The sequence below is a fragment of the Acanthisitta chloris genome, unplaced genomic scaffold (genome assembly GCF_000695815.1).
Source record: "Acanthisitta chloris isolate BGI_N310 unplaced genomic scaffold, ASM69581v1 scaffold11758, whole genome shotgun sequence".
Classification (NCBI taxonomy): domain Eukaryota; kingdom Metazoa; phylum Chordata; class Aves; order Passeriformes; family Acanthisittidae; genus Acanthisitta; species Acanthisitta chloris.
In genome coordinates this window covers 1-18601 of record NW_008688730.1, presented here as the reverse complement: position 1 = coordinate 18601, position 18601 = coordinate 1, and the positions used below count along the sequence as shown (strand labels likewise).

General features: G+C 43.5%; 1 protein-coding gene across 1 annotated transcript; it reads right to left on the bottom strand.

Annotated features, from left to right (window-relative positions):
* Positions 1 to 7657: 7657 nt before the first annotated feature.
* Positions 7658 to 18434, bottom strand: REST (RE1-silencing transcription factor). The gene is made up of 3 exons (XM_009081149.1): positions 17486 to 18434; positions 12391 to 12474; positions 7658 to 9354 (listed from the first exon to the last, which is right to left on the bottom strand). Exons 1-3 carry the CDS (start codon positions 18384 to 18386, stop codon positions 7658 to 7660), a joined length of 2682 nt encoding a protein of 893 aa, XP_009079397.1. The 5' UTR covers positions 18387 to 18434.
* Positions 18435 to 18601: the final 167 nt, after the last annotated feature.

Below are 18601 nucleotides of genomic sequence, written 5' to 3'. Positions count from 1 at the left end.
GGAATTTTGATGAGATTCACAGACATCTCTGCTACACAGGCATGCTTTGTCCATCCTGTCCAAGGAGACAGAGATGAGTCCTGGCCTTTGGGATGGCAGTGATCAGCAGGACCTGCTCACCCTTTGATACCTCCATATGGCTAGTGTCAAAGTCTAATGGAGAATGAAGATTAACAGTAGATTATCATTGCCTAAATGAAGTCATGGTGCCACTGAGTGCTGCCATATGGAACATTCTGGAACTTCAGTAGGAACTGGAGTCAAAGACAGCCACAACTAATACTGTGATCAGCAGGACCTGCTCACCCTTTGATACCTCCATATGGCTAGTGTCAAAGTCTAATGGAGAATGAAGATTAACAGTAGATTATCATTGCCTAAATGAAGTCATGGTGCCACTGAGTGCTGCCATATGGAACATTCTGGAACTTCAGTAGGAACTGGAGTCAAAGACAGCCACAACTAATACTACTAATGCATTTTTCTCAATCCCTTTGGCAGCAGAGTACAGGCAGCAGTTTCACTCGAAGGGGGAGTCAAAGACAGCCACAACTAATACTACTAATGCATTTTTCTCAATCCCTTTGGCAGCAGAGTACAGGCAGCAGTTTGCTTTCACTCGAAGGGGTGTCCAGTGCATCCAGGGGTGGAAACACAGCCCTGCCCTTTGCCATGGATCAATCAAGACTTCACTGGAACAGGTGAAGCTCCAGAACACTTGCAGTACATTGATGATATCATTGTGTGGGGCAATACAGCAGAAGTTTTTGAGAAAGGGAAGAAAATAGTCAAAATCCTTCTGAAAGACTGTTTTGTCATAAAAGGGAGGGCTGCTTCTACTCAGTGCCCTGCAAGCACAGACATGTCGCCACAAGTGGGAGCCTGAGGGTTGGTTTGCTTTGGCGTGCATCATGTGGTGGCTGCTCACCCAAGAACAAAAAAGTGGCTCCCTTTCCCACCCAGTAGCTGTTCCCTTTTCAGAGCTGCTCATGGCAGAGAATTCTCAGACTACAAAAACAGGCACTGCTTTCATTACAAGAGCATAATTAAGTCCCATCCAAAATTTGAAATTTTGCCCACTGTTGACACTCTCAAAATAGCCTGCAATGTCAGGAGAGACCCACTGGACTGGGAGCCTGGTGAACTACACAGCATACAATTGCCCACAAACTCCCCTCGCCACAACTGTCTTCACTGATCAGCTAAACTACTGGGGATTGCCTTACATGACTGGTGCTGGAACAGAGACTTGATGGTGGGCCCAGGTGCTGGCAGGGCATTGACCATCCTGGGGATTCCTCCACTGGCAGAGAGTTGTGTCTGTGCAGGTCAGCTAGAAGCCTCCTGAAGCACCATGTAGAGTTCTTGACCAGCTGCTGTTGAGGATGGATTTATGGTAACTTCCCATGTCACATATTGGGTGCCATGGTGTGGCTATGGCCACATCTTTGAACTATTCTGTGCATCAGGTCCCCAGTCTCACCAGGTGGCACCAAATCAAGAAAGAGGACAAGAAAAAAGAAAAATAGCCCTCAAACCATAAGGGTTATTCTGGTCAGCTCTGAGCAGGCCCAGTGTCTGCTTAGTGCCTTTTGAAAGGACTGGAGCAGCATATGACCCCCAGCACAGCAACAGGAAAAGCCCCTGACGCTTTGCAACCACCCAATGTCAATGTCCCTGGCACTGGCATCCATCAGGGAACCAGTCACCATCTTGCCACTCAACTTTTTGTTGCAACTTTTCTTTGGTTGTTCATGATGGAAACAAACTCAGCACAAACCTCTTCTGTCCTGTCACCTCCGGCACAGCCTCTGCTGCAGAAGACAGCAGCTTGAGTGCTCTGCCCTATACAGGGCTAAAGGAGACCCAGAATGGCTGCTTTGACTCGTCCACGGGCAAGGGGTGGGTTCAGCCACCTGGCTTGAGCCTAAGGACATCAGAGCACTGCTACAACAATGAGTTGCTACACATCTGGTGCTTCCAGCAAAGGAGGGAGATGCAGAAAACTCAACTTACCAAGCTTAAAAACACAACCTGGGGAAGGGAAGAACCCTGTCTTTTCAGATTTATCTTTTCCTATATATAGCTTATATTGTACCTGAACAAGGTAAAGCCATTTATGTCAGCATGGTTAAGCTTTAAAAACAAACTAAAGACAATCACCAAACCAAAATCAGAAACACACCATTTTGGCTCCTTCAGAGCATTAGCAAAACCTGAATAAGGCAGCTGAATTAAGACATGAGCCTGCTCTGTCCCCAGGAGGCTAAGCCATCCCCCACTTGAGCCAACTCACCTTTTGGGCATCTCAGTATGTGGGCAGGATCTCCCACTGGCCTGCAAGGTACAGAGGAGCCATGCACTTGTGCTTGGCTACCCAGTTCTGTTAAATAAATATTAGTACAAAGCAGATTCTTAGCATGTTTTCAGCCTAGCAGGTTTTATCCTGGTTTTCTACCAGGAAAAAACGAGTAGGTTTTTTGCCAGGGTGCAAGAAACCTAGTAAAAGATAAGGATGACCTGGCTACAGGTTTAAGGGAAAATGATTTCTCAAGCTGGCAACCCATTTGTGTTCTTTAGTTCCAGCTAGCTTGTCCCCAGAACGCCTTCCCAGGAGTGGGGGGCAGCAGTAGCTGGTGGTACAAAGGGCAGGGCCTCCCCTATTGATCCAGTTTGAAATCATTAACCCACACAGCACAGGCAAAGAGGCACATAAATGCCCAGACTGAGCCATCTCTATGCCACGCTCTTACATCTCCCTTGCAGTCTGTGGGCAGGCTCAGGTACCACCCCTCTTCCCCACCATAAACTGCATACATGCTGCCTACAAAACTGCAAGGGGAGCAATCCCAAACCTGCCCCTTACCTGGACACTGACAGCCCTTGCCACCCTGCAGCCCCCAAAGGCTATGTCCTGTGGTAGCACTGCACCCTGTTCTTTGCTCTCGACTAAGAACTGCATGTCTCAGATCCCCAAATTTCCATGGACAGACTAAGACAACACAGGGCAGGGGGGCATTGCTTATGAGAAAACATTTAATGAGAGAAGACGAAAGTTCACTTCTTATGCTTCTAGGAGCTGTTCAAACTGTTCAAAGCTGCAGCAGGTGCAAATAGAACTATCCCCTGAAGTTCATCAAATACTATTTGCCTTAATCACTTGTCAAATAGGAATTGTTCTGTGCTGGTAGGAGGTAAGAATGACCAAGCCCCAGAAGGTAGGTTAGCATCATGGACTAATCCAGCTGAGGTCTTCTAAAACGGCCAGGCTGGGAGAGAGATGCAATGTCGCCCTCGAAGGCTATACCCAGCTCTGCAGCTCTCAAGACATTTTCAATATCTACATAGACAGTACTGTAGCCATATGGATGATGGGTGACATAATTTTTATAAATGTACTCTTAATTCCCCAAGTGAGACTGCACCAGAGAACTTTCTGGAATGTAGGAGGTATTGCCACCTGCATTACCTCTGAAACTCAAATTTAAATTCTGCAGCTTCCATCGAGCTGCATTTCTCTCTTGTGGCAGAGAATATGACCTTTCATGCCCATTGGGCCTGTCCTCTCAAGTCACAAATTGGTTTAGCATTGCATTTGAACCTCGTCTGCACACGATTTGAACTTCATCTGTATGCATGCACCTCCTACCTCATGCCCTGCCCTCGCTGAAGTGGGCAGGGAAATGAAAACAGTATGTTGAAATGGAGAAAAAACACCTATTCCTGGAGCTGCTGCCCCTGTCTGCAGTCACGTCTGTGTGTGCATGCTCCTTGCATCACAGGCTCCCCCAGACCCACCTGGCTGGCTCGAGGTCTTCCAGAGCTGTCAATGATGCTTGCACTGCTCCTGCCTCTAGTTACAAATGGCTTCCATAGCCATCAATAAGTGGAAGATAGAAGCTGCAAGTTCCTTAATAAAGTTTATTTAATCATAACTATGCTTAGGAAAGTACACTTGTAAGGGTTAATATAATGCAATTTAGTTTAAGTTTATACTACATTTTGGACAAAAGACTTCTTATACATGATTTAGGTAAAAGCAGGATGTATGATCTGGCTCGTTTTACATCTATTACAAACGTAGAAAAGACTGTCATGCACTACAGTAGAGAGCATGAAAAAAAATTACCTTTGGTTTAATTCAGAGAATACAAGTATTGCACTGTAAAAAGCATCAAACATGGTGCAACTAAACATCATAAACATGTTTCCATGCCAGCTTACAAAAGTTTGTTAGCTAGTGTAATTTTAGAGAGGGAAAAAATATATATACACACAGAACAATTCCATTAGCTATTTGGATCCTGTTAATATCGTATGCACGCCATATATCTACACAACTGACGTTCAAGAAAACTCTTAAATTTAATACCTTTCAGCTACATTAAATCTGTTGAAATCAATGACATTATCGTATCTTAACTGTCCTGTCAGCTGTTAAACATTCTTCTTCTTTACATGACTAAAGTTCCAGCCTAGATCATCAAAATCCAGAAATAGCAATTACAATACCATGGATTATAAATGCCTAGCTGCCCATTTCTTGATCATTTCTCAGGGCAGTTATGAGTGTACAGATTCATACAGCAAAAGCCCAAAACACCATGTTGCTCACCAAGGGCTGGCAGTGTACACGTGTCAGCATGCTAATCCTTTCCAATCACGTATTGGAGGTTGAACACTCATACAGGTATTATTGCCAAGAAACACAAAAACGCCAGAATTGGCAAAACCAACACAAAATAATTTAAGAATATTGAAAAAGACAAAAAAAAAAGGCATTGTTTAAAGGGAGAGACAGCAATGTAAGACCACCACACATGGTGGGTTACCTGACCTGCACTCCCCCCACTCAGTCTTAGCAGTGCCTAACATTTCAGATACACATAATGCATTACATCCTTGCCTCTTTCCTGTAACATAATTCCAAATCTTGGTCTTAACCAAGTAGAGAATTCCAATACAGTTCTGCACCAACATTAGGTTATTTCAGGACATTGTTGATGGGTCTCAGAAAGAATCAACTTTTCTTCTTCTTAATATGTTAATAATTTATTTTCAGTTTCTCATCTTGTGGTAAGAAACATTGCCAAACAGGAGCCAACTGTTGTCTTCCAAGAGTTCTTGTCAGATCAAGCACTGAAACCTTGACCACTTCACAGAAATGTGCAGTATGGTATCTCAGAGAACCACATCTTTGTTTTAATCTCACAGAGAGATTTAAAGTCTGTCAACAGCATAGTTTTCATTTAAAAACAAAATCAGGCCAGTCCACGAGTTTATTTGAACATAGCTAAAGTCCTTGAAGTCTCTCACAGGATGTCAAAGGCTCTTCGCAAGGATATGAAGGAGCTATAAAACCTCTACACAGCACTGGAATTCCCAGCATCTGCTCACATCGCTCACAAACGGTGGCAACATTTATATATAAAGGAAACACTACTATGAAGAAAAAAAATACATTTAAGACTATTACAACTGATAGTTTAGGAAAACAATTCAACTAGGTTTATTTTCTTAATGTTTAACATAAATATAGTTGCAACTTGATCTTCAGTTGACAATGATTGTCACAGCCAAGGTAAGGATTGAATACTATCTATGCAAAAAAAACCTCACTATACATTATACAACTTATTTCTGCCACGAGGGATGCCTTCCCTCTCAAATCTTTGGCCTCCTATTACCAATCTCTCCCAAAAGCAGAAGCAATGTAGCACTGTTGCTCTCTATTCATTCAAGGCAGTGGGTTTGTTTGGAGGGAAAGATGCTGTGGGGACTCCCAATGAAGAATGGGGTTTATTCCAGAGCTTATACTGAGAGTATTTGCTGTAAAGTGCTCTAACAAATGCTGTCAGAGCTCTTCAGCTCCACTCTCCAAGTAACACCTGCCTCCAAATTTGCTTCTTTGGGGCTGACAAGCAGAGAAGCTGCCCACAACTGCCCCCACTGGAAAGGCAGCTAACAACAGTTGGAAGAGCACAGATGGGACCTGGAGGGTTTTGTTTCTTCCCTGCTGGTTTGGATTTACTTTACATTTAGCCACTGGTTGGCTACAAGCAGTACATATGCAATCTCTTGTGCCTGTGTGTGCTGGGAATGAAATCTGTTCAGAATTAGAAACTTCTGGTATGACATGTAGACCTGAGATGACAATCTGATCACTTACATGTTTCTCTCTGCACGGAAGCAGAATGATTTTATTAAATGCAACTTGAATGAATAAGGAGCAGAAATTCCTACAGGTTTTTTATGCCAGTTTTGTTGCTTACCAGTTGATTTATCTTTATTTGTTATGAGGGTTTTTTTGGTATATGAGATGTTAGATTATATGACTGCTATTATTTTATATTTTTAAGCTCATTAAGTTTGATTGTTGTCCACCACAGAAATCATAAGGGAAGCAGAGAAAAATAAGCATCCAGACCTGAAGAATCTGCAGACCACTTCCAAATTTTCCTGTCAGGTGACCCCAAATTATAAATCAGAATTTATTACCCTGCATATATATATTTGAAATATCAGAAGTGGCATTTTCATGATAAAACAAATCCTATAAAAAAATGTTTTGAAATTGCATTGGCATCCATATGCTTGAGGACCATATAGTTTTAAAGCCAGTTAAAAATATATAGCCAAGCAGTTCATAATTTCAGCAACTTCCTCCACAACTAATAACACCCTAGGAAAACAATAAAAATCTGCAGTAAGGAGCATCACAGAAAACTATCCCATGGTAAGCAACGAATCTGAACATTTTCAAATAAAAAACTTAAACATACAAAACCAAACATGCATATATAAAGTGTACATGTACTGCACAAGCACTATTCCTAAAGGATTAAACTGCATAGGTAAAAATCAAAAACAATGTGCAATATTTTAAGCCCTTAAAGCACAATCAAAAAAAACCAAAAAAGCAGAACTTAAAAATAACAAACTTGCTCCCCCACAACAAAGCCAATTACATATCAGTCATTAAGATATTGATCAAAACAGAGGTTCTCCAATCAAAAGTTGGAAAGACTACTCTCAAATTTTGGCTCAGCATTCACGCTTAGGGGATCTGAAATGTACGTTCAAAATTATCATTAGCTTAAACAGTTATGTTCATCACTAGCCAACTTGGGTTTCTTTTACAAAGTGCTGTTTATGTAATAGAAGCTATCTTCCTGGTAGAAAAACCATCAAGTAGTTTAACACTTTGAACATCAAGACACATCAAGAAGGACAAAAAAAAAATGGGGAAGGAAAGAGGAGAGAGAGAAAGAGTTGGCTGCTAGAACAAAAAGCAACTAATGCCAGTGTCTCTATAAACATCCAGCTTGTGTATTGTTAGCTACAGCCCTGTTCCTAAGACTCAGTTTAGAAAGGAACTGCATAAGCTACTAGACTAGAAGCTTACACTGACTTTACAGGACACAACCTCATACACCCTACCTGTCTTCTCTAATTAAGAGATCCAATAGTTAATGAGTTCACCATTACACGTAAAGATGTCAAAAATATTTTCAACTTAAAAAAAAAAAGCAAACCCAAAAAAGAAACCAATGCAGACACTAAAGCAAACCGTGCTTAAAAAAAAACACAACTACAAAATCTGTACATAAGCTGTGTAAGATCTTACAAAAGAAGATTCCCCAAATCACAGCTATTTCTACTCCTGCCCTTTTGCTGCCTTCTCAAGATAATACACATTAACTAAGTGGCGGTTGAGGTGCTTGCTGTATTCACCTTCCTTTTTAAATGAGCGGTCACAGAAAATGCAGACATAGTTCTCCCTGGCCACCGCAGTGTCTGGAGCTCCTTGGGATGTCTTTGGACTTGGTTCCTCTTGCACAGAGCGAGCACCGTTTAACCCCGAGTCATCGCTTCCTTCCGATATGTTGTCACTTATGTCGCTGCCCTCGTGGCTGTGGATGCCCTCATCCTCATCCATTTCCTGAGATTCATTCACTGCTGTGTTATCCCGAGGTAAGGCCAGAGCTACTTTAGGGCTTTGTGTACACCCTTCTTGGGGCACAGGGGCTGGCACAGCATCTCCTGTTGGCTCTGTTGCTGGCAGGCATGTCTTAGTCAGGTCCATCGGGTCCGAGTTACTCACAGTTTCTGCCACAAAGGTTTCCTCTGGCTCCTTCTCAGGTGCCAGATCTGGCACCACATCCATGAGCACATCCGAGCTCTTTTCAGAAGACAATGCATGAGAAGATTCCTCAGAGCAAGTGTCTTCCCCTCTGCTTACCTCTTTCTCCTCCTCTTTTGCTCCAACAGTGTCTTCACTCTCTCCCACCGCAGCAGGCATTTCTTGGTCCTCTACCTCAGCTTCTGTATTTGCATCCTGAGCTGGCAGACAAACCTGCCCTGGATCTTGGATGCAGTTTCCTTTGGAATCAGTGCTCTCCCCCTTGACAGCATGACCACCAGTGTGGTTTAGTGCCACTGTGTCAGTGGAATCTTGCTCCTTCTGGTCGCTGCCCTCGGTGTCAGGCTTTAGGCATCCATCTTCTTCTGTGACAGGGCACTCACCCGGCATCTCCTCTTCCTCGATCTTGTCCTGATCAAGTTTACTGCTTTTTTTACCATGCTTAATTTTCAGAGCTTTCTTTTTTCTGTTTTTCTTGAGGCAAGAATTTTGCTTTTTAGGCTCCTCCTCTGGTACTTCACTTTTGTGAGCTTCCTTGCAGTCTCTGGGTTTAACTTCCACTTTCCTTTTCTTTTTTGTTACTCCTAAGGTATCACTTGCAGGCTCTTTCTTTGAGGAAGTCACTTCATTCTCTGCCTTTCTCTTGATCTTCTTTGTTTTACAAGTTTTCTCAATGTTTCTCTCAGTTTTAATATCCACCTCTTTGTTTTCTGAAGCTGATTTCCGACTCCTGGTTGTCACCTGGCCTGCAGAAACATTGCTCGTCAGCTTCTTTTCCTTTGCCAGATTATCTTTTTTCTCCACTTTCACAACTTTCTCAGTTTTCTTTGCAGTTGAATCCCCTTTCGTTGGTTCCTTCTCTGCTTTGTCGTTAACGCTCTCGGAAAAGTCAGCTTCACTCTTTTTAGTCCGTAGCTTCACCTTTGAAACATCCATGGTGATGTCGGAACAATCGGGATGCCTGGATTTGATGTGATACTGCAGGTTACATTTTTTGGACGCTGCATAATCACAGACCGGACAGAGGAACTGGCGCGGATTGACGTGGAGCTCAACGTGCTTCTTGAAATTGCTGCGGTCAGCTGTTTTGTAGTCACAGTGTGGGCAAGTCAGAGGCTTCGGCCCATTGTGAACTTGCCTTGCGTGACGAGTTACTTCATGCTGGTTTGAGGCCACATAGCTGCACTGATCACATTTGAATGGCTTCTCACCTAAGGAAGGAAGGATGGAAGGGAATGATGGTGATTATTAAGCATGGGGGCTGGGGGGTAATCACTTGCCACTAATATAGAAACAGAAATATGAAATTTAAAAAGGATAAAAAAAATTATCCATGCGCCTTTAAAATTAAGCAAAGTCAACATAAGAAATTCACAAGTCACAAACACATTCACAAGACACTAAGAACAAAATACAAAAAAAAGAGAGAAAGGGTGAGGGTTGGGAGGAAGGGGATCCAAAACCAAACAAGCAATAACAACGTCACAGGTTCTGGCTAGGCATACATACCGGCAGAGATCTCTCTACAGTAATATTAGCAAATGGAATCCATACCCAACTGGTCCATTGAATGCATTGTAGAAAAATGGAAATGTAACATTTGATGAATAGCAGTTTCACACAAACGTTTCAAAAAAGTCCAACTTTACACAGATTTAGCATATTTCATGTTTGCATTGAAAAGGAAATGAGGGAGAAGAAGCTACCAAAAACCTAAGCACATGAAAGGGGTGCCCAGATGGTCTTTAGCTCCGAGAAAATTCAGTCCACTGTTATACTGTCTTAAACACAAGGCACTGGCTGCAGGCTGCTCTTGGCAAGCCAACTAAATGCAGTCCACAGCCCTCATATTACTACTGAAATCTGCATTTACAGTTGTGCAATGACTCTTGTAGCAGGGTTCCTGAAATGTTCTGCCTAGTGCATGCTGCAGCAGCAGAAGTGGCTTTCCACTTACACATCAAAGCAAACAGGAAACACACTTCTAGTGCAACAACAACTGAAGTCCAGAAATACTCTAAGAAGATCTATGCATGTGCAATTTCAGCTGAGGAATTTGGGATGCTCCTGAGCTCTGAACCAGCATCTCAAAACTGACCTCCAGAACCAATGCATGCTACTTCTTCAGTATGTTGGAAATCCACTCCAGTCCCTTCTGCTCATGGTACAATAGTGCTTCTCCCATCCCTGCAACTCGCTGCCCTGACACTGCCTCCACTCCTGCTGCTCCTCTCCAACACAACTAAGGATACTAGGCAGCCTGCAGTGAAGATGTGGGGTGTGTTTGTGTGTTAACCACATGGCTGATCTGCAACAACCTCACAAACTCTAGAAAAAGCTGTGCTGCCTCCCTGGCAGTAAGGATGGGGACACTCAAAGCCCAGATCATTTCATGTCTGCCTGCAGCATCTCTTTGTTATTTAGAGTCCCTTTGATTCCCTCCCTCCCCACCTTACTTCCTTCCTTTTGCCCCCCCACTTCCTGGTGACACTCTGCACAAGTTTAAGCTTGATGTGCTTATTGCTCATTCTTCTCACAAGTATGGAGCCTTTATCACCTACATGTTAAGGCACAGTTCTGTGTTACATGGATTGAGGGCTAGAACTGCCTCACTCTTACAAACACATGAACAAGCCATTCTAAGTGCACAGAGTGCTCAGAGGTAGCTGCAACTGGGTCACTCAAAGATACTATGTAAAGAGTTTGTCTCCATCATCTCTACTAACTCCAGGGGTTTTACTGCACAAGTGAAAAGGACATAACAAGATGGCTGAAAAAACAGCTGTGAATTAGGCTCTAAACCACTGTTGCTCACTGTGACATACGAAGAAAGCCCCAGCGCCAGTCTGCCTTAAAAGGGCAGCATGTGAACTGCAGGAGTCCAGAAATTGCCACTGAAAAGGCTCAGCTGCCTAAGCAAGGCAGCAAGACGTTCAACAGAACTTAGGAGAGTTATTAATACAACACCCCTAATGGCAAAAGTCATGCCCTCCCTCACAGACCTTTGAGGCAAAGGCCACAAGCAGATCCCACTCCTCATCTCCTCTGGATTTGAGACTTCCTTGCACACACAGGGGTAGAGTAATAAGTTTGTGAAATGGTTTCCAGGTTGGTGTTGACCAAACCGTTTTGAAATTTGCAGTTAGCCCAGAGGTTCAGCCAAAAATTATTTGTGTTTCTGAAAGCAGAATACTGCATTCACAAAATTCTCAAACTATAACACTGGCATGTCATTTTAAAGCTGACTATTTTTAATGGGCCAACCCCCCCCCCCCTTTGCTAAAGTTAAATTGTCTGCCTCCTGGGTTCAATTAACAGACTCATCCATTCAAACTGAAACTATTCCTGCTCAGGAGACTTTCACTCGCTAGGATAAGAATTCACCTAGGCCTGGTCAATTCAGATTTTGGCAAACCAAAAGCACAGGCTGAGATCTACCTGAATGCTCCTCTACTAGAGTCATAAAGGACAACTGTGCCTGTGTGTAGCATGCCCATGGTGTTACAACTCTCAAAAATGCTGTTAATTCACTTGAAAAGAGATTGACAAGAGAATGAGAGCAGATGTTTGTAACACCACAGCTCATGAGCATAAATGGGAAATAAAGGCTAGTGAAAATTGCTAATCTGGCTTTTAGTGCCACAAGACTGAGTCACTTGTGAACACCCTCTGAGTTTGCTTTTTCTCCTCCGTGTCTCTTTGCCATAAGCAGACACTGATTTATATCACTTTGTCATACCAAGCAAAGGCTAAGGGTTCCCACAGAACCCCTGAATGAGATGAAATCACAGACGTAACAGGGGAGACTCTCAGCTACTCAGAATTTTCCCAGCTTCACTGATTTGAACTGAGTCATGGCAGCACACAAAAGACAAGAATTTGTTCCTATATATCACAATGTTGTATTTGTTACTAGATTACTAGGACTACTAGAGCAACCCTGTAAACCTCAGGATACAGCTTGGGAAGTAAAAGGCAAGGAAAAAGATATATTCCCATTATCACTTTTACTAATGACACTTAGCATTTCTTTAGCAAGTAAAGACAACCCTCCCTGTCAAAAGAGGAGCTGAAGCTCAGGCCATACTGGATGAGATGCCATCTCACACAGACCTGGGCAGGCTGTTCTAGGTGGCCCTGCTGGAGCAAGAGCCTGAACCAGGTAACCTCCAGAGGTCCTTTCTAAGGTGACCTATGTTGTGGTACTGTGAACCACCCCCTCCTCCTGAGTCACACTGCTTACCAACCTGAGTGCGTGCGCATGTGCCTGGTTAAATGCGTCTTCTGAGAGCTGGAGTAAGGACACATAGCACATTGATAGGGTCGCTCTCCTGCAAAAACAAACAGCAAATTAGTTACTGAAACACAGCAATTCCCAAGCTGGGTTACTGAGCCACACAGGTGAGGCTGTCACAGATCCCCAAGTTGTATTTGAGGGCAAATGATCTCTCAGCAAAGGGACATGGTGAGAAGCATATGCCTGAGCTGGACCAGTGCAACATGTCATGCCTTACAAATGAGGCCTGTAAGAGGGCAGAATATGAGACAGACACATCCTCATGTCTACCTGGGGTCAGACAGCAACCTCAGGCAAAAGATTATGAGGACATATGCCTTTAAGAAGCCCTAAGCCACCAGAGCTGACTTACCTACAGCATTTTTCCCAGCACTCAGAAGATGCCCAAAAGATACGGATCCTGTTAGAAATCAGGTGATTTCTTGCTTCACCTAACACCTTACCTGAAACCTCAGTATTTAATTTGGATTAAGATGGGGCACAACCATCCATTCAGCATGGACCTGCATTTGCCAGATCGTAAGTGCAGACAGAGACCAGGTCTCCACTTCCAAAATCTTACTGGCAGAGTGAAATTACCTTGCAGCATGGAAAAGCTTGATGCCCTGCTCAGTCAAACTATGCCACTAGCAAAAGCTTAAGTGTGTCACCAACATTAATTTTGAAGACCATCCTATGTTTGAAGAGTTATTGTATCTGGAAAACTAATGGAAACTAACCTGGCATATATTAGGTCTCCACAAGGGATGGTTAGCTTGTAATCATCGCTAAAAATTGTAGCACTACAATGACACTTGAAAATCCTTTTGGAGTGAAGACAAGCTCCAAACAAAGGCAGACAGCTTTAGAATTACTGTGCGTTACACAGGTCCAGATAAGTACCAGAGAGGTGTTTGCCCCAAACTGTTAGCACAGCCCAGAGATTTAGGCAGCCTTGTCCCCACTACAAGTTGTAAAAACACTTTTTAGTCTCAGGTGAACACCCCCCAACAGAACAGAGGAGTGAAGCTGAAAAGGGAAAAGGAAGTTACACAGTTGTAACATCTATTCAAGTCACAGTCAGCATGACACTACAGTGTTTCTCTAACTTTGCTGCATATGATGCATATAACCAAAGTGCTCTCCTGCACATCAGCAAAAGCCTTGTGTACAGGCTGTGTGTTCACTTTCAGAGGCATAGCTCTATCTGCAGCAGCAAAGACCTGCATCTGCCAGTATATGATGTGAGGCACCACACTGGCTTGTGCCAAAATAGCAGTTGAAGCAGTCTTTGTAATGCAGACTAATCCCACATTTCTTCCTCCCATCAAAGATTTAGACTATCATTCTTGATTAGATCAGCAGTTTCAAGGTAAATTCACCCTAACAACCACAACTCCCCTCCCTTTCCAATTAAAACAAGGTAGGAGATTGGTGCAATACACACAATAAGATTAAGTCACTGTACAAGGGAGGGGTAGTCATTTTGTTTTAAAGAAAAGGTTTTGCTTTTAAATGACTCTTTAAAATGGGAAAATATGTGGCCAAAGGTCCTGGAACATTGAGTCATGTCTTCTTCCCACTACCTGAAATTTCTTATCTGTAAAGTCACCTACAACATCAGGAATGTGGAAAAGGCTTTTTTCATTTGCTGTGCCCTATCTAAAAAGGGGCACGAAACGAAAGCCTTTTCCTATTAAAAAAAAATATTACATATGACAACCAAAATTTTTTTTTAAAAACCACAAAAAACCCTGAAAAAAATTTACAAAAACAGTCAAAAGCTAAACATTGAACACTGTGACTGCCTTAAGCAGATGTCTTACTTATATAGCCCTGCAGATTTTTTTCAATTAAGTTTTCTAGAAATTGCTTCTAACAAGTAAAATGGGGGGGGGGGGGGGGGTGTGTGAAGAGAACAATGCTGCACTGTCTTGCACACAGTACAGCTCCAGGATCAGCAGGTAAATCAAGTAAAAACTTGGTCTAAAAGGTCTAACAAGCACCAACGAGCCTAGGTAGGTCTGTCCCTGACACAAAAGGTCCTTTCTGCCCAGCAGCAGAGGAAAGGATGTCCCTGAACACCTCCAGCCACTCACTCCTGGGTGGAAGACAGGCTCTTTCAGATGTAGCTTGCCTAGGTGCCAAGCTCATGACCATCCATAGGGTCCTTGAAACATTCCTTTGCCCAAGGTCCCCCTCATTTGTCAGCAGCCTCCCACACAAGCACTGTCACAAGCTGCAAAGTATCTTCCAGGACAGGATGAGTTCTTGGACACCTGTTTTCCAACACGGATGCAAGCAACAGGCAAGCAGATAACCTCTGCCTGTCTTCCTGGGGTCCTCAAACATGCAAAGGATAGGGATTTCTCCCACCATGCAAGGTACTAGCATGCAGGCCCTTCCCTGCTCCTGGCCATGTGCTCTGGCATTTGCATGTGTCCTTAGGAAGTCGATTCAGTTCACTAACCAGCAGAAAACCAACCTGGGGAAGAGGAAAGGAGTATTTTACTGCCATTTTAGTGAGCTGAATCAACCAGTCCCAGGATACAGAGAGAAAACCTAGACTGTCTTTCTCCAGTAGCAGCAGCAGAGCATTTGATCCTGTGAAACTCTACTCTGTACAGTCAGTGTTTCAGAAAACAGGATGGCTCTAACACAGCAGAATCCAATTATCTGCAAGGAGGCATTTTCCCACACACACGAAAAAAAAAACCAGTCTGGTGAAGTACAAAATGTAGGAGAGAAAGAAAAGTATCTGTCCAATATTATTTAACCTATTAGCAATCAGGAAATCAAGGAAGCAAACAAGTCCAACTTTCTTCTTAACATTCTGAACCCATAAAATATGAAGACCATGAAGTATGCACGTATCCCGTTCATTTTTCCAATAAATATCTGTCTCAAGTTTAAAATGAAAACTGTAATTCAAACACATTTTAATATTATTCAGGTAGTTATTAAATTCTGTACTGTAATGTAAACAGTCTGCAAATACTTTTGACTATAAAGTATCTGTGGGTGTTTTTTCTGAGCTTTATAACTGGGGGTTGTTTGGGGTTTTGTTACTGTTTTTTTAAGGCAACATACTACACATTCGTATCAGCAGAAACTTTTAGCCTCATGTATAAATATACCTGCCAGGAGCTTGTTCACTCTTTTAATACTCTTCCTTTAGTGTTAACACACACACCTCCTCCATGAAATCAATGTTACTGGAAACAAGGCACTCTCCTAAACTGTTCTACCAACATATCTGAAAGCTTTTTATCAAATGAGAACTGCACCGCTGTTTTTAAAGCAGAAAAGAGGAACTGGATATGCTTTATCTTTTTTTAATTTTAATACAGTTCACTGGTAAATTGGTCAAATGCAGTGACACCAGAGAGTTTCCTCAGCAAACATGCCTTCATGGTTAGCTGCTGTAAAACTCAACAGGCACTTTCAGAGATCAGAATGGGGGACGTAATGGCATGTACAAACACAAGGAGGGATGAATTTAAAGTCAAGACAAATGTAAACCAGACAGGAAACACAGCATAGGCTCACATTTGGCCATGAGTTCTCCACATGATTGATTTAGGTTTTTTCCTATTATTTTGTCATTACTACTTGGTCTCTTTCCTGTTATCACACAAAGAAAACAAACTGGAGGATAAACCACACCATTTTCCTAATACCTCTCACAATAATCTTTGTTTACTTGTTTAGGAAAAAATATTTAGACAGGACTGTTTTTTAAAGTGATGGTATCCTCTGAACAACAGCATGCAGCTATTGTTAAAGACAAGAATATGTCTTAAAGTACGAAAAATCCCAGCAGGCCCTCCCAGCCCCTGACATAGCAGATACTGGAGCGTGCTGATGAACACAAACTTCTGCACACTTGAGCTCAAGCCCAGCCCCGAGGCCTCCGGAGTGCCCTCCCCTTCCAGACAGCTGCAGACAACTGAACTGAAGCCTCCAAACCATTCATGTAACTGCTGTGACAAAACAGGACTCTAACTCCCCAGTGTTTTGCTCAGCCAGCACAGTCTACAATAAAGGAGAAGGAACCAAGTCAGGTCAGCATGCTAGAAGATGGTTAGCCAGTCTGTCTCCTCAGAAAGCACTGATGCAAAGTAAATAAAAGCTTCTAAGAAGCTGAAGGAAAGTCTGAAGTGCCCTCCCACTTCCACAAACGGGATCAGGAAGCAAAGCAACTGTACCTGATGGCCCAAAGAGGTGAGGCAACTATGAGGTCCCCTCCTAGAAGGGAGTCTCAAGTTTTGGTGTGCCTCAGGCACAGCCATGTGAGAGGCTGGTGAGGCTCAGATACGAAGTAAAGTATTTCCTAAGTTACCCGCAGTGACAGCAGCAACACTGAAGGTCCTCTGATTCCCTTTGGTATAAATCAGAGATAAAAGGAGCCTCACTCTGTTCCTTCAGATCATAAACTGAGGTTAGGAGAAGTCAGGAATCAGGCCAAAGACTGGCTCGAAGGCTTACTACAGGGTAACAGTAGTATGTGTCTACTTCTGGCTACTGCAGTGACACAGGCTCTAGGAACAAACAAAGGCCCTGTACATTCAAAGAAATTAGTGCACTACTCAAGTCTTATTCGGGCTTTGTGGATGCTGGAGGGCTCCTCTGCATATATCAGCTCTTTCTTCTCTGCAATTACACCTTAGTGAAGTTTCAGCTCAGTCTGAAGGTACCAATTTCAGAACTACCTATGGGATTTAGGCACCTTTTGTCAATCTGATTGTTTTGGAGTACAGCAGTTTTTGGTGCTGCAGACCCTGACAATCATCACAGGCACACTTTGTCAGGCCCTCCTCAAAAAATTGGCTTAGAACTACTAAACAGTATGTTCTTCATGTCCTACATTTTTCAGTATGCTAGGACTGCAGACTGGAGCTCAGATCAAATTCCGTGAGGCTGTAACCTGGCAGCACCAAGAGCAGAGAGCACAGAGCTTTATCAGGGTGGAACGAACTTTGCAAATAGAAGACTCTGCTTGCTTCATTCATCAGAGTTTCTCAGTAGTCTTACTGCACATAAAACAAACAAGATGAAAGACTTACCTGTGTGAGTTCGAATATGTTGAATATAATTGTTCTTCCTGTCTGAAAAATAGGAGCACTGTGAGCAGGTATACACTTTCCTGGGAAAATGATTTCTTAGGTGTTTCTTCCAGTGATATTCACTGACAGTAGTGTAAGTGCATATGGTACACTTGTAGACTCTCTCATTTTCCCCTGCTTTGTTGTGGTGCTTCAAGTGAGCCAGATAGTGATCATATCTGTTAGTGTTATAGCCACAACGATCACAGCGGATTGGGCCTTTAGAGAAATCCACCTCTTCTGCAGAGCAAGAATCAGACTCCTTCACCTGTGCTTGCTTTTCTGCATTTTCTTCTACAAAAAATTTCTTAGCACTGTGAACCCTGATATGATGCACAAACTCCTCTTCAGACTCTGCCTCGTACTGGCAAGGCTTACAACGAAAGGGCTTGCTCTTTGAGCTCTTACACTTGTCCTCTGTGCTTTCTCCAGTGCCCGGTGCTTCCAGTGACACATCTTTGTCCACACTGGGAGTCTTAGCAGGGGAAGAAGCAGCTGCACTTTGGGTTTCCGCACTAGGAACCTCAAGGGAGCTTAATTCCACATTTTCAGGTGCCTCATGGTCGCTCTCCGCAGCTTGGGTATCTTCCATACCCTCTCCATCACTATCAGAGAAGTTGCTGTCCCCCACTGTTGTCAGCTCTGCCATCTGTCTCTCTTCTCCAACCAGGTAATCACAGCAGTTGCCATTGACTTCTCCCGTCAAGGCCACATTTGCCAACATAATAAGCTGAGGAGCTGCCAGCTCAGCTTTAGAAAGGTCATGTAAGTCATACATGTCATTGGACAATGCCATGCCAATATTAGCGCTGCCGGGAAAGAGACCGTTCCCACCAGACTGTCCCAGCACTTGAGTTGCCATGGCAATAACTCTGTCGGAAGAGAAAAGGCACACCTGTAAGCACCGGAGCGTGGAACAGCCTCCTCTCCGAGCAGCCCTCCGGGTAACACCGGACAATTACAGCGCGCGGGGCAGCAGGACCCGGGGTGAGGCTGCCACAGAGCACGCTCGGCCCCGGAGGAGGTGCGGGGTCCCGTTCCTCGCCGAAGGGCTGCTCGGTTCTCCCCCACGCCGGG

Bases quoted from the DNA above. Each gene is read 5' to 3' on its own strand.
- REST (XM_009081149.1), bottom strand. From the start codon at position 18,386: ATGGCAACTCAAGTGCTGGGACAGTCTGGTGGGAACGGTCTCTTTCCC. The intron at 12,475-17,485 runs GTAAGTCTTTCA...TTGTTTTTGCAG, and splicing joins ACATATTCGAACTCACACAG to GAGAGCGACCCTATCAATGT. The intron at 9,355-12,390 runs GTTGGTAAGCAG...TTCCTTCCTTAG, and splicing joins GCACATGCGCACGCACTCAG to GTGAGAAGCCATTCAAATGT.